General features: G+C 40.3%; 1 protein-coding gene across 12 annotated transcripts in view; it reads left to right on the top strand.

Moving 5' to 3' along the window:
* Positions 1-15,060, top strand: part of DENND1B (DENN domain containing 1B) — a 280,306-nt gene that overhangs the window by 230,851 nt on the left and 34,395 nt on the right. For all 12 annotated transcript variants that reach the window (XM_070768714.1, XM_070768713.1, XM_070768716.1 and 9 more), the window contains 4 exons: positions 6,233-6,273; positions 7,028-7,096; positions 8,703-8,759; positions 9,605-9,712. In XM_070768714.1, coding sequence (XP_070624815.1) covers positions 6,233-6,273; positions 7,028-7,096; positions 8,703-8,759; positions 9,605-9,712 — 275 coding nt within the window. The remainder of the gene's footprint in view (positions 1-6,232; positions 6,274-7,027; positions 7,097-8,702; positions 8,760-9,604; positions 9,713-15,060) is intronic.

The following is a 15,060-nucleotide window of genomic DNA, read 5'->3' as shown; positions in this document are numbered from 1 at the left end:
TAAGAGTCCTCTTCATTCCTTCAGCCAGTATTTGCTGAGTGTTTCCTATGTACCAGACGCTGTTCTAGATTTGGGACGAAGTAAGTGAATAATCCCGTGTGTTCATTTTCACGGGGTGGTAATAGTGCTCCCCCCAACCTAGTTATCTATAGGTTTAATTCAGCGGGAAGGAAATCTTTAGTCTGTGTGTAAGTAAATAGTTGTTACAATTGAGAAATAAAAGGTGAAAAGACAAAGAATAATTAGTACTTACCTACAAATCTCCCCAAATTTAACTTTAATCTTAAATAAAATTTATTTTTTCACCTCCAAAATACAAAAACTGTTGAGATCGCTTTTCACTGAAAGAGGTACAGGTGATCTGAGTAGCTGTGGACCTCCCTCTGATGCAAGTAGGGTTACGTTTCACGGAACGCTTTCAGCTTGGGGAAAAACTTGGTTTCCTTGCCCTAGCAAGTGCGCTGAACGTGCGTCCTTCGGAAGCCCCTTGCTTTCCTCAGCTCACGGCAGAAAATTTAGCCTCAGTGGAACTTTTGTGTTAAAATAAGGCTTTCTTACTTTTCACCTCAGACAAGCAGAATATTGTCAGCTCGTGGACAAATTGCTTGCGGCAGCTCCTGAGTGTTTATATAACTGCGATCTCATTATCGTTCCGACCCGTGGGGCTGGTATCCTGTATGGAATTGGGGATGACACTGTGGGACAGTAATGGGGTGGAACTGAGATCCTTTTGTGTAGTAAATTCTGTAGTCTTCACCCTTGGTCTGCAGACCTCAGTAACAGAGGAGAGTGTAGGTGGCTTTTATGGTGGGAGGAGGGTCACCAAATTTTTTCATGAAAGGTCCTACTGTTTAAAGAAGAATAGAAGAATATTTATCACCAGTTAGCCGCTGATTTAGAGACTGCTGCACTTTCAGTACAACTTAATGCCAGCCACTTTGTTGTTCTTTCTTAAAATGAAAAAAGGTTTTGAACACTTTTTTTTACTTTTGGGGAGCCAGTACTGATCCAAAAGAAAGCATTCATTTCAGTAAGTTTGGGGCTTCCCAGTGGCTAGTGGTAAAGAATCTACTTGTAATGCAGGAGACCGGGATTCGATCTCTGGGTCAGGAAGATTACACTGGAGAAGAAAATAGCAACTCACTCCAGTATTCTTGCCTGGAGAATCCCATAGACAGAGGAGCCTGGCGGGCTACAGTCCATGGGGTCACAAAGAGTCAGACAGGACTGAGCGAGTAAAAATCAACAGCAGCATTTCAGTAGGTGTAGCAAGAAAGTACATTGAAAAAATTATGCCTGGTGATCGTGTGATTTTCTAATTGTTACATTTTAAGTTGTTATCTTAGAGAGACTGAGACAGTCATCTTAGAAGAAAATAAAGCAAAATCATTAAGATTTGAATAGACTAATAATCTAATAAAAATTAGCAGTGTTCTTACTAATGAGATATATGTGTATATAAGGGTCCAAAAAATAGTTCCTAGAAGTCAGCTGAAACATTTTTTATCTGGACTACTCTTGTGAGAAAGAATAGGTCTGAGATACTGAACTGTTCTTCAAAAAGTAAACTGTTGTAGCTTTTTCATTTCTCTCCTAGTTACAATGGAAATGATGATTAATGTTCATGCTTCCTGAATTAGTATGCGGCAGAAGCTCTTCTAAGAGCTCTCCAAATATTATCTCACTTAACCCTCCCAGCGCCCAGGAGGGACTCTGAGCATCCTTATTTTAGTGAGGGCACCCACCTCGGTAACTTGCCCAAGGTCACACGTGACTGCCTGGCTTCAAAGCTCTCGCTTTAATAACTATGATATATGCCTTCTTATGATAAGAGATCGTTTTAATTAGAAGGCCTTTAGTAAACAAGAGCAGTACTCAGGGCTTCTCTGCTCTGATGGATAAAAGCAAAATTCCTGTCTCTTTTGATTATCCTTTGAAGATTTTATATATATATATATATCCCTCAGGAAGATCACTACAGGAGAAATCAACAGTCACTGGAGTTGAAGGAATCATTATGTTTCTCTAAGCAAAAACAACTGAGAAACTTTAGACAAGCCTCTCATTCCCACCCCCACCCCCCCCGGGCCGTTAATGTGGCAGTTTACGCGCTGTTTTTGGTGCTGCGTGCGTGCTCCTGATAGCGTGAATACGAGTATGGTGGAGCCCTGTCGTCACTGTGGCTCTGGCTGGAAACACAGAGCAGGCCGGCCCCACACAGAACTCGTCCGCTCATGTTGAATCTAGAACTGTGGTTAAGGGCCATGAACGCAGGGAGTTTTCCAAAACTGTTCTCTGTCTCGGTGAACCCCGGCCTGGTCAGGACTGTTTAGGAAATCCATGTTACTCCTGGTGCCTTTCGTGGGACCCATCTTCTCCTGAGAAGAAAGGAAAGAGGATATTCAGAAATATGTAAAGAGAAGAATGTCATGGGGTTAAAAGGACGAAGGAGCCATTAGATCAACACAAATAACAATCTGTGAAAAGCAGCTAAGGAATATTGAGTCAAGAACATGTTTATTTTTCCCCCCATAATTTTTTAAATTGATTTACGATGTTGTATTCATTTCAAGTGTATAACATAGTAATTCTGTATTTTTATAGATTATACTCCATTTAAAGTTATTATTAGCGAATTCATTGGCAGCCTAGTTAGGACTCTGCCTTTTCACTGCCAGGGTCATGGGCTTCATCCCTAGTTTGGGAACTAAGATCCCACAAGCTTCGCTGCTTGGCCAAAAAAAAACCCACCACTGTACGCTTTCGGGGCTTCCCTGGTGGTTCAGACGGTAAAGAATCCACCTACAATGCAAGGAATCCAGGTTCCATCCCAGGTTTGGGAAGATGCCCTGGAGAAGGGAATGGCAACCATTCCATTATTCTTGCCTGGAGAATTCCATGGAGAGGGGAGCCTGGCGGGCTACAGTCCAAAGACTCTTTGGGGTCACAAAGAGTCAGACACGACTTAGCAACTAATGCTTTCACACTTTCGAAGTTACTGTAAGATATTGGCTGTACAGTATGCTGCACTGTGTTTTATACCTAATAGTTTGGTCCTCTATTTTTTTTTTTTTAATAAATGAAAAAATAGATACTAAAAATCCATACCTCGTTTTCTAAACTTTAAAAAGTAGACGCATTTTCAGGTTGATTTTATATGGAGTGTGCGGTTACTCTCCGCATCAATAGCATTTGTTTCTTCATTAGTTCCCCAGCAGAGTCTGGTCAGTCTTGTGTTTATTTAATCCTGTTTCTTTCTTTACTGACTGGCAACCAAAGGAATCTGAAGGGGTGGTAGTAATCATTAGTTTCAGTGGCGTTTTTCTGGCCTCACTGAACAATTTAGACCAATTTACATTTTTTGATAAGTAACAACAGATTACTGGAATTAAGCAAATACATTTGAAAATAAAGACTTTGCACAAGTGAGAAACCAAGATATTTTGTCCTTGAATGTGAGAAAATCACTTGTTTGATTAACAAGAACAATGTTAAGAATTTCCTCAATCATGCTTACTATTTCCACAATCCATTTACTTTAAAAGAAAGACTAAGGTTTTGTGTGTGTGTGTGTGTGTGTTTCCTGGCATTCAGATTTATTTTTTGAGAAGAAAATTAGCCTTTTAAAACACACATTATCAGAGAATAATGTGCTTATCTCATAAATTTTATGGAAATAGGTGTCTTCAGTCTTAAAAGCTCTAGAATTGAGAGACAATTAGCCTTTTAAAATATTTTTTGATAGGAATCTACCTAAATTGTACCGCCTGTTTTTCTGTTACCTTAAGCTGTGTATTTAGGGACTTCCTGTTTGCCTGGAACCCCGTGATCACACGTCATTACTGAGTGGTTCTCTATCTCAGCCATTTCCCCTCAAGGCGGCCGCCCCCTGCCCTTTCTAACGTAGCCTCTTCGGAAGTGACGCGGAGGAAAGCTCTGTATGATTCACCTTATATTTTATTTAGCAATCCTGAAAGCTGAGGGACTGATGAACTGAGAGTAAATACTAAGATTCTTCCCCAGTTGCCGTCTCTGTGAGCATGGGCAGAGTATCACCTCAGAGCCCCAGTGTCCCCCCGGGCGGGCCGTCTGTCCCGTGACCGGCGGCGGGGTGCTGCCGCGTGCCGGGCTCACGCCTGGCTCACGCCTCACGTCGCAGCTGCCGGGCGACAGACCGGTCCCAGCGCTCGGTTCCCCAGGGCAGGCTGGCCTGACCCGCTGGCCGCCAAGCCCCCTGCCCTCTCATCCACCTGCTTTGCCTGTTTCTTAGTAGAAGGGTGCGACTCAAGAGGCATAACGTAGGTAAAAACACTTAACAACCTATGAAGAGCTGAAGAGGAGCTCCTTTGATTCCTCACGACTGTTCCTCTAGACACTGACCTTTCTGTGACTACTCTCAAGTTTTATGATGGTTATTTTCTTTGTGGTTCAGAGGTTTAAAAATATGTTTTCTGGAGTCACATGTGTTCCAGGATGCTAAATAGTTATCACAGAGTAGTTGGTGTTTTTCTTTCCATTTTCTTAAATTCATTTTGGGAAATGAAATAAAACACTTTCCAGAATACCACGAATAATAACCAAATTATAAATATGTGATTTCTTTCTTTTTTTTTTAATTTAATTTTATTTTTAAACTTTACATAATTGTATTAGTTTTGCCAAATATCAAAATGAATCTGCCACAGGTATACATGTGTTCCCCATCCTGAACCCTCCTCCCTCCTCCCTCCCCATACCATCCCTAGAGAAGTAAAAAGTACATGAACTGATGAGAACTTTGAATAGAGAAGTAAACCTGTATGAATAATCTGGATAAAGACATAATGTTTATTTTATGTTGTTGATAGAATCTCCTTGAGATATAAATGAATAGAATAACTGGGATTTTTTTTTTCATCGTTTTACAAGAGAAAGGTTAAAAATTTTTTGGTAAGGCCGCATACCATCTGAAACTCATGCCCTTTAAGCACTGAAGGTTGTTTTTATATGGTCTATTTTAGATAGATACATTTTGCTATAATCATTTCACAAGGCTAGGAAAGTATTATTTCCCCCATGTTTATTCTTCCAGGAAGGCTGCAGTGCAGTGCCGTGCCTTTTCTGAAAGAAGAGAGTAAGAGACATTTTTCAGAATAGGAGTTGTTTCTTGGTATTTCTTTGAAATTAGGGAGAAATGTTAAGTTCAAGAGTGGATCCAGAGCTGGATGTTTTTGGCCTGATGCTGGTTAGGGATGCAAAGGTATCTGCTGGAAAGGTACTCGGCCTAAGGACCCTCTGCCTCTGTGTTACAACAGTGAGGGACGTGTTTGTTAAGAAGCCACAACCACACACGGGAGAACAGTCTGCTTCAGGCTCCTTTCTACCGGGTGGTCAGTCTGAGTAGCCTTTGGGACTTTGTTTCTTCTTGTGGGAATACTTAAGGTTTAAACAACCAGGAAGGTAGAGGAAATCTGACTGAAGTCAGTTGATACAAACGTTACTTTAGACTAGTTCTGTGGCCTTTTTTTGCCTTCTTATATCATCTTATTGATTAAATGAATTAGCATATTTGGAGCCAAATATATATGGTTGCTGGTTTTACTGGACTGGTCATGCCTGCATTTGAACTTTCTAATAGCCATGAGGAGCTGCTGCCATATCTCCCTGGGGTAGTGCCTTTCCAGTTTGGATTTACAACTAGACAGTATTTTCTGCAGTATTCTGCAGGTTAATTGCAATAAAGTAAAATTTGCTATCAGTTAATACCAATGTCTAACAACCATAGAAGAATCTTTCTCGTCCTCAAGATTCTTTCCATTGCTAAATTTCCTTCTGGTTTTTTCCTCTCCTTATGTACTTTAAATATTGTTTTAAGATAACCCTAGTTGTGTAAAAGAGCCAAACTTTTACAAAATGCCATAAATACTGAAAAATCATTTTAGGAATTTTGGATTTCAAAAGGTTATTTTTTTCCCCTCTAAAAGTAGTAGTACAATGAAAGAATACTTTAACATATTATCTTCTTATGTGAGTAAAGAAAAAGTATCTATTCTTAAAAATGCTAGTTACTATGTTCCTAAGAATTAGAGCATTTATTATTAATAGTTCTTACAATGAATTGCTTCTTTTACAACATTGCAGATAAATAAAATTTGCCTGCTAAAATCTTGGAAACACTAGTTCTTGGTGAAGTTTGGTTTATGGATTTATTTTTGATCAGATATTCCTGAAATCTTATTTTTATGTATTCCAGGGAACTCGAAGTCATACCAGCAATGGGTGCATACAGTCAAGGTAATAATAAACCTTCACAGTTTCTTTTTTTTTTCCTCTTTAATGATAAGTAAAAATGTTCAGTTCAGGTCTGCTGTTTATATATGCTGTTTATGGGCAATATTTTAAAGGTTTCTATATTTTCTCACACTTTAAACATTTTTATGCTTATAGTTTGTTGGTATTTATAAAGAAAATTTTTAAATGGAAAGCTTTTGTCTTTCTATTTTTCAAGATAAATGGCTTGATTTGAAAATCGTGATTTTGCTGTCACCTTATAATATATCCCAAAAGATGAAGTTAGATGGAGTGGTAGGGCTTGATGGGAATTTTATCATTTCTGGTAATGTGCTTTTGTTAACGTGGTGTTTTTAAAACATAACTCTCTTGCGCAGATTGAGACTTTATTGCCGAACACTAAAACATTTCAGAAACAGTTGATTGTATTTATTTTTTATTAAGCTTTATACACACACACACACACACACACACACACATATATATATATACTGGTCACATTGCCTACGTCTGCCTAAACCACAAAGATGAAAGGATTGTGTTCCATCAATTAAAAGAATAGAGGAGAATTTTTACGTTTTGTATGGAGTTACTATAGCATGTATAAAAGCTTGAAAACATTTAACATGACATAATTATGTAGGTCTTTCTTTAAGCTGTGAGAAAAGCTGTTAATTCTATATTACCAATAATGCTTTGTTTTCAGGACAGTCGGGCCCCAGATTTTTAGGAACATGTTTCTGTTTTTCCTTTGCAGAAAGGAGGTGCACTGTTCAACACAGCAATGACCAAAGCAAGCCCTGCTGTACGAACAGCATATAAATTTGTAAGTTCTCTTTTGATGTTTAAGAATTCTGTTGATAAAATTTTATAACATTTTCTTAGATGATACGCACTTAAATCTAGAATATTTTCTGGTTTCCTTTAAATAAATTTAGAGTTAGTATTGACCAAAGCAAACTCAATTATTAAAATTGTATCATTGTCTAGGCAGGGCGTTTGTTTCAGATAAGTTAAAAATGCTTTTTATTTAAAAGCTATCCGCAAAATTGTGCCCTCAGATTGAAACAGTCCACAATGAAGTGACAGTTTAAAAGATTTGATTCTTTTATATAACAACGTACTTTAAATTCTCATTGTGTACTTGAGGCTTAACTAGAAACAATTTTTTAAAAATATGACAAGTCCTCTTGCCTCAAAGGTCCCTTGACTTTCCAAAGTTAAAACTCCCTATTGATACCCCATGGCTTATAGTAAAATAATAACACCACCAGGAGCTACCATAGCAAGTAAATAATGAATAAAATGGAAGTCTCTCTGCTCTGATTGCTGAGACCTTTCAGACCTGGCCCCTCCTATCCTGTTATTTCCCTGAAGCCCCCAGCCCTGGTGTCTCCAGGTCTGAGATCCTTCTCGTTCCATGGGTGCAGGACGTTCTCTGCTGTGTCTTCATCCTTCACAACCCTTCCCTGCTGCCCGGGACGTCCTTTCCTTGGCTTCTGTCCACCTACTAAATCATCCTACAGGTTTATTTTAGATTAGGCATTCAGTTCAGTTCAGTTGCTCAGTCGTGTCCGACTCTTTGTGACCGCATAAACTGCAGCACGCCAGGCCTCCCTGTCCATCACCAACTCCTGGAGTTCACTCAGACTCATGTGCATCGAGTCGGTGATGCCATCCAGCCATCTCATCCTCTGTCGTCCCCTTCTCCTCCTGCCCCCAATCCCTCCCAGCATTAGCGTCTTTTAGTTCTCATCAAAAAAGTCCCTCAGCCCCACCACAAGGCTTCTCTGCCTTTTCTGTGCTCCATGGGGCCTGTGGGCCTCCCTCTGTTTGGGCACTTGTATCTGTGCCTCTGTCTCTGTAGGAGATTCTTAGGAGCTGATTGGGATTCAGGAAAACTTGCTTTGCGACTCCATGGACTGCAGCCCGCCAGGCTCGTCTGCCCATGGGATTTCCCAGGCAAGAATGCTGGAGTGGGTTGCCATTTCCTTCAGGGGATCTTCCCAACCCAGGGATCAAACCTGGGTCTCCTGCATCATTGCAGGGATTTCTTAAAGTCCAAACGTTTGCCCAAAAATATCCCGCTGCTGTGACACGCTTTCTCTTTTCCTTCCCCATTTGTCAGGCCAGGTTATGGCTAGGCAATGGCCATCTGGTGGTCTCTGGTGTTTTTAATAGCCTCAGAGGCAGAGTAGGCTAACTGCTAGCCTTTGGATGATCCCTGTGCAAACAGACTGATGTTTTCCCCACCTCATTCAGGTGTAATAGTGGGTAGAATGGGTCCCTGAAAACAGAGTTTTAGATGATAGGTTCTTCTTTTTCTGTGTAACATGACAAGTTAGTAATTTTCATTCAGTGGGATCTTGTACACTTATTTCTTAAACTTGATGGAACTGTGCTGAGCATACACCAGTGTTGTCATTTTCCAGGCCAAGAATCACGCAAAGCAGGGGATAAAGGAGGTGAAGAGCAAGCTTAGACACAAGGTACGTCCAGAGCGTCTCATTCCACCTCAATTCCTGTGTTAGTGTGAAGCTTATCCTGCACAAATCACATGGGGTTTATGTTTTTAATGACTTTTGAAATGTGCTTAGCCCTTTGTTCAAGGATGCATTTTTCATAACAAGCCCCATGGCAGCTATCTGCCATTCTGTACACACCCCCCTGAACAATCTCTTTACCGTTTGCATATTTTATCACAGAGGTGGTGAGAGCTTCAAAGGTGCTTTAACTGGATGTATGTCTTCATAAAGTTGATTGCCTTGATATCAAAATTGAAATTCTTGCTTCAAGCTGAGACTTTTTTTTTTTTTTTAAAGATGATCTCTGGTGTAGAATTAAGGCAGGAATGTCATCATTGGGCTTTACCGGATCTTTCCAATAGTAGCTATTTTAAATTGAAGCATGTTCTTAATGTACAAAGGAGGTGTATTTGAATCTATGAATGTCACATATATGTGAATAGGTATAGGTATGTGTATATGTGTTTGAGTTGATTACATAGTATATTTTTGAAGATTTTATCAGTTACGTTTTAAATTTCTACCTCTGGAGAGAAGAAACTATTTAGAACTTTCATTGTAGTACTGGAGCGTGAATGGGCTTCATATAAACTTTATTCAAATTGTTCAAAAAAGTCAGAGATTATTTTGGAGGTTTTTAGTTCATGGTATATAAAAATGCATTTTCTTCCTAAAGAGCTTGTTTAAACTTACACTCCAGGTGTTAATTTTGTTATTTGCATCTGTCTCAGATACTGTCTATTAATTGAAAACCTTAGTAATGAAACGAGTACTTTAGAATAACCACTCGCGTATCCCTTCGGGTGCAGGAAAATGAGGACGACTATGGGACTTGTTCCAGTTCCGTGCAATACACGCCCGTTTACACGTTACACAGCGAGAGGGGAGCAAACCTAGCCAGGCGTAAGCTTTCCCAGGTGAGAGTATTTACTAACCTCCTGTCTCCCACAGTCTGATATTATGTTAATTTCAGTGATTTCTTCAGGAAGAATTTTGGACACACTGATTTTTTATTTTTATCATATGGTAAGAAATTCTGTGATGATGGTCAATATGAGTAGGCAGAGTCTGGGCAGGTGCAAAGGGCCTGTGAGCCCAGCGTCCAGGAACCAGTCTGCCGCCCGTCACTGGGTCGTGGCCTCATGGTGAGTGCGGGGAGACAGGGCCACGTGCGGTTGCCCAGGAGTGGGAGCAGCTTAATGACGGCTTCCTTTACTACAAAGTAAGGTGAAGCTCATACATGGGGATTTGACCACTAGAGTACTCTGTAGAAATTAAAACATGGAATAATGTATGTCTGTATTTTTCTAAAGTTAGATGTTTTGTTTGCTGTTAGTAGTTTAAAGCTTCTGCTTCCACCTAATGCTACTTCACGTACTGTCCTAAAGTAGGAATGTGTCCGGGATCAGAGCCGTGTGTGTGTGTCTCTGTCTCTGATTTTGCATCACAAGTGTGCTTTTGTAGGATTTTAAGAAGCAAAAACTGCACACACCACATCATACTTTAAGTGGTCTTAGAAAACTGCCTTTTGAAAGGAGTTTACAAGTGGATTAAAGTTAAGAAACCATTGAACTTGAAGCAGCTGCAAAGCTGCATTTATCACAGCCACCAGTTTACACATGAGGAAGCTGACTGCTGAATGGTCACATCGCTTGCCCAATGTCTTGTAATGAGTGGCCGGGCGGGATGGGCACTCACCTCCGTGCGCAGGTGGCTTCCCTGGCTCTCCAGACTCAGTGCAGTGCTCCCTGCGTCTTTGGGATGGGGAAGGGCCGCGAGGCTGTGCTCTAGAACCTCAGCCTTTGTAAAGAAGACTTGTTCGTTCAGTCATTCAACAGCTATTATGTATCAGGTACTTTCCTAGGTATTGTGGAAAAACTTAAAAGTTCTCTGCTTTAAGGGGCTGTTTTTATAACATACAAAATGCCTTCTCTATGATTTATGTGTTAAGCTTACATTGTCATACGTTTGTATGGCTCAATTGCAGTGTATTGGCAGTGAATGCTCGTTCTGTGACTTGAAACAAGCCTTTCAATGAAATAATTTTCTCACAGGGGTAGGAGCCTTTTCTGGCTCCCCCTGTTAACTGGAACACATTCATAAACTTGTAAATTAATGATGGATTTGCAATCCCCTTCTTAATTCTTCTCCCATAATTAGAACGTTCACTTCCCGTTTGTCTGTTCTCAAACTTTGATAGCTTAAAAGCTTAACCAAAATGTTTACTGCTTTAATGTTGGAGCACTTAGATCGTGTGTGTGTGTGTGTGTGTGTGTGTATAAAACACGATAGATTTTTGAATTCTTCTCTGATTTCTTTCGTGATCCATTGGTTGTTTAGTAGCATATTGTTTAGCCTCCATGTTTGATTTTTATAGCTTTTTCCTGTAATTTATTTTTAATCTCATGGTGTTGTGATCAGAAAACATGCTTGATATGATTTCAATCTTCTTAACTTTCCCAAGGCCCGCCTTGTGGCCCAGCACGTGGTCAGCCATAGAGAACGTTGCACCTGTGCTTGAGAAGAGCGTGCTTTTGGGTGGAATGCTTTTATTTATACTTCAGACCACCTGGTCTAACTGGTCATTTAAGGTTGATCTCCTGCCTGGATGTTCTGTCCATTGATGAAAGTAGGGTGCCAGAGTCCCCCGTTATTCCTGTTACTGTCGGTTTCTCCCTTTATGGTTGTTACTATTTCCTTATATATTGAGGTGCTCCTGTGTTGGGTGCATATATATTTACAATTGTTTTATCTCCTTCCTGAATTGATCCCTTGATCATTATGTAGTGTTTTTGTTGTTGTTGTTGTTGAACCTTACAACAGTCTTTATTTTAAAGTCTGTTTTGTCTGCTATGAGAATGGCTACTACAGCTTTCTTTTGATTTCCATTTGCATGGAATACCTTCTTCCATCCCCTCACTTTCAATCTATATGTGTCCCTAGGTCTGAGGTGAGTCTCTTGTAGACAGCATATATACGGGTCCTGTGTTTGTATGCGTTCAGCCAGTCTGTGTCTTTTGGTTGGACCATTTGGTCTATTTACGGTTAAGGTAATTACTGATATGTGTCTCCCTATTGTCATTAAGAAAGTGAAGAGGAACTCAAAAGCCTCTTGATGAAAGTGAAAGTGGAGAGTGAAAAAGTTGGCTTAAAGCTCAACATTCAGAAAACGAAGATCATGGCATCTGGTCCCACCACTTCATGGGAAATAGATGGGGAAACAGTGGAAACAGTGTCAGACTTTATTTTTCTGGGCTCCAAAATCACTGCAGATGGTGACTGCAGCCATGAAATTAAAAGACACTCCTTGGAAGGAAAGTTATGACCAACCTAGATAGCATATTCAAAAGCAGAGACATTACTTTGCCAACAAAGGTTCATCTAGTCCAGGCTATGGTTTTTCCTGTGGTCATGTATGGATGTGAGAGTTGGACTGTGAAGAAGGCTGAGTGCTGAAGAATTGATGCTTTTGAACTGTGGTGTTGGAGAAGACTCTTGAGAGTCCCTTGGACTGCAAGGAGATCCAACCAGTCCATTCTGAAGGAGATCAGCCCTGGGATTTCTTTGGAAGGAATGATGCTGAAGCTGAAACTCCAGTACTTTGGCCACCTCATGCGAAGAGTTGACTCATTGGAAAAGACTCTAATGCTGAGAGGGATTGGGGACAGGAGGAGAAGGGAACGACAGAGGATGAGATGGCTGGATGGCATCACTGACTCGATGGACGTGAGTCTGAGTGAACTCCGGGAGTTGGTGATGGACAGGGAGGCCTGGCGTGCTGTGATTCATGGGGTTGCAAAGAGTCAGACACAACTGAGCGACTGATGTGATCTGATCTGATCTGATTGTCATTAAGCATTTCAGGTTTGTTTTTGTAGGTCTTTTTCCTTCTCTTCCTCTTTTGTTCTCTTCTCTTGTGACTTGATCACCATCTTGAGTGTTGTGTTTGGGTTGCTTTTACTTTTCTGTGTGTATCTATTGTAATTTTGAGGTTTGTTGTTCCCGTGAGGTGTTGGTATAGCAGTCTATATATGTACAAGGTTGTTCTAAGTTGCTGGTCTTTTTCCAGCCTAGAGTTCTTTAGCATTTGTTGCAAAGTTGGTTTGGTGGTGCTGGATTCTCTTACCTTTTGCTTGTCTGTAGAGCTTTGATTTCTCCATCATCTCTGAATGAGAGCCTTGCTGGGTAGAGTATTCTTGGTTGTAGGTTCTTCCCTTTCATCACTTTAAATATATCGTGCCACTCCCTTCTGGCCTGCAGAGTTTCTCCTGAAAAATCAGCTGATAACCTTATGGGAGTTCCTTTGTATATTATTTGTTGTTTTTCCCTTGTTGCTTTTAACATTTTTTTGTCTTTCATTTTTGTAAATTTGATTACTGTAAATTTGATTACTGTTCTTGGCGTGTTCATTGGATTTATCCTGCCTGGAACTATGTGCGCGTCCTGGACTTTGTTGTGAAAAAAATATGGGAATCTTTGTTAACTGTAGGATGCTTTATGATAAAAAGAGAACACTTAAATTGGAGGGATGCTTATCTTAAATAAATTTAAATAAGTTTTAAATTAAGAAAATTACCTTTACTTCTCATATTTAATTTTTAAATCTTTGGGTTTTTTTTAACATGGCATATGCCAGCAAATTTGGAAAACTCAGCAGTGGCCACAGGACTGGAAAAGGTCAGTTTTCATTCCAATCCCAAAGAAAGGCAATGCCAAAGAATGCTCAAACTACCGCACAGTTGCAGTCATCTCACACGCTAGTAAAGTAATGCTCAAAATTCTCCAAGCCAGGCTTCAGCAATATGTGAACCGTGAACTTCCTGATGTTCAAGCTGGTTTTAGAAAAGGCAGAGGAACCAGAGATCAAATTGCCAACATCTGCTGGATCATGGAAAAAGCAAGAAAGTTCCAGAAAAACATCTATTTCTGCTTTATTGACTATGCCAAAGCCTTTGACTGTGTGGATCACAATAAACTGTGGAAAATTCTGAAAGAGATGGAAATACCAGACCACCTGATCTGCCTCTTGAGAAATTTGTATGCAGGACAGGAAGCAACAGTTAGAACTGGACATGGAACAACAGACTGATTCCAAATAGGAAAAGGAGTTCATCAAGGCTGTATATTGTCACCCTGTTTATTTAACTTATATGCAGAGTACATCATGAGAAACGCTGGACTGGAAGAAACACAAGCTGGAATCAAGATTGCTGGGAGAAATATCAATAACCTCAGATATGCAGATGACACCACCCTTATGGCAGACAGTGAAGAGGAACTCAAAAGCCTCTTGATGAAAGTGAAAGTGGAGAGTGAAAAAGTTGGCTTAAAGCTCAACATTCAGAAAACGAAGATCATGGCATCTGGTCCCACCACTTCATGGGAAATAGATGGGGAAACAGTGGAAACAGTGTCAGACTTTATTTTTCTGGGCTCAAAAATCACTGCAGATGGTGATGGTGACTGCAGCCATGAAATTAAAAGACACTCCTTGGAAGGAAAGTTATGACCAACCTAGATAGCATATTCAAAAGCAGAGACATTACTTTGCCAACAAAGGTTCGTCTAGTCCAGGCTATGGTTTTTCCTGTGGTCATGTATGGATGTGAGAATTGGACTGTGAAGAAGGCTGAGCGCTAAAGAATTGATGCTTTTGAACTGTGGTGTTGGAGAAGACTCTTGAGAGTCCCTTGGACTGCAAGGAGATCCAACCAGTCCATTCTGAAGGAGATCAGCCCTGGGATTTCTTTGGAAGGACTGATGCTAAAGCTGAAACTCCAGTACTTTGGCCACCTCATGCGAAGAGTTGACTCATTGGAAAAGACTCTGATGCTGGGAGGGATTGGGGGCAGGAGGAGAAGGGGACGATAGAGGATGAGATGGCTGGATGGCATCACTGACTCGATGGACGTGAGTCTGAGTGAACTCCGGGAATTGGTGATGGACAGGGAGGCCTGGCGTGCTGCGATTCATGGGGTCACAAAGAGTCGGACATGACTGAGCGACTGATCTGATCTGATTTTTATGATAATTTAATTAGAAAATATGTGACTGATTTCTGGTTTTGTTTTCTTTGAATTCCTAGAGACACAGTTTCTGATAGAGAAAATTATATTAAGTTATAGAAAACTTTACAGGATAATAGCTTTATATTCATTGCACACTTACCTTGAATAGTCATGGCGTTATCATAGTATCATTAGTATAGTTATCTGTATTCATTAATTGGCATTTTATGGTTTTCAGGTAGACATGACATGACATG

The sequence above is a fragment of the Bos indicus genome, chromosome 16 (genome assembly GCF_029378745.1).
Source record: "Bos indicus isolate NIAB-ARS_2022 breed Sahiwal x Tharparkar chromosome 16, NIAB-ARS_B.indTharparkar_mat_pri_1.0, whole genome shotgun sequence".
NCBI classification, from domain to species: domain Eukaryota; kingdom Metazoa; phylum Chordata; class Mammalia; order Artiodactyla; family Bovidae; genus Bos; species Bos indicus.
Note: the sequence above shows the minus strand (reverse complement) of the source record. Positions and strands in the feature narration are given on the sequence as shown.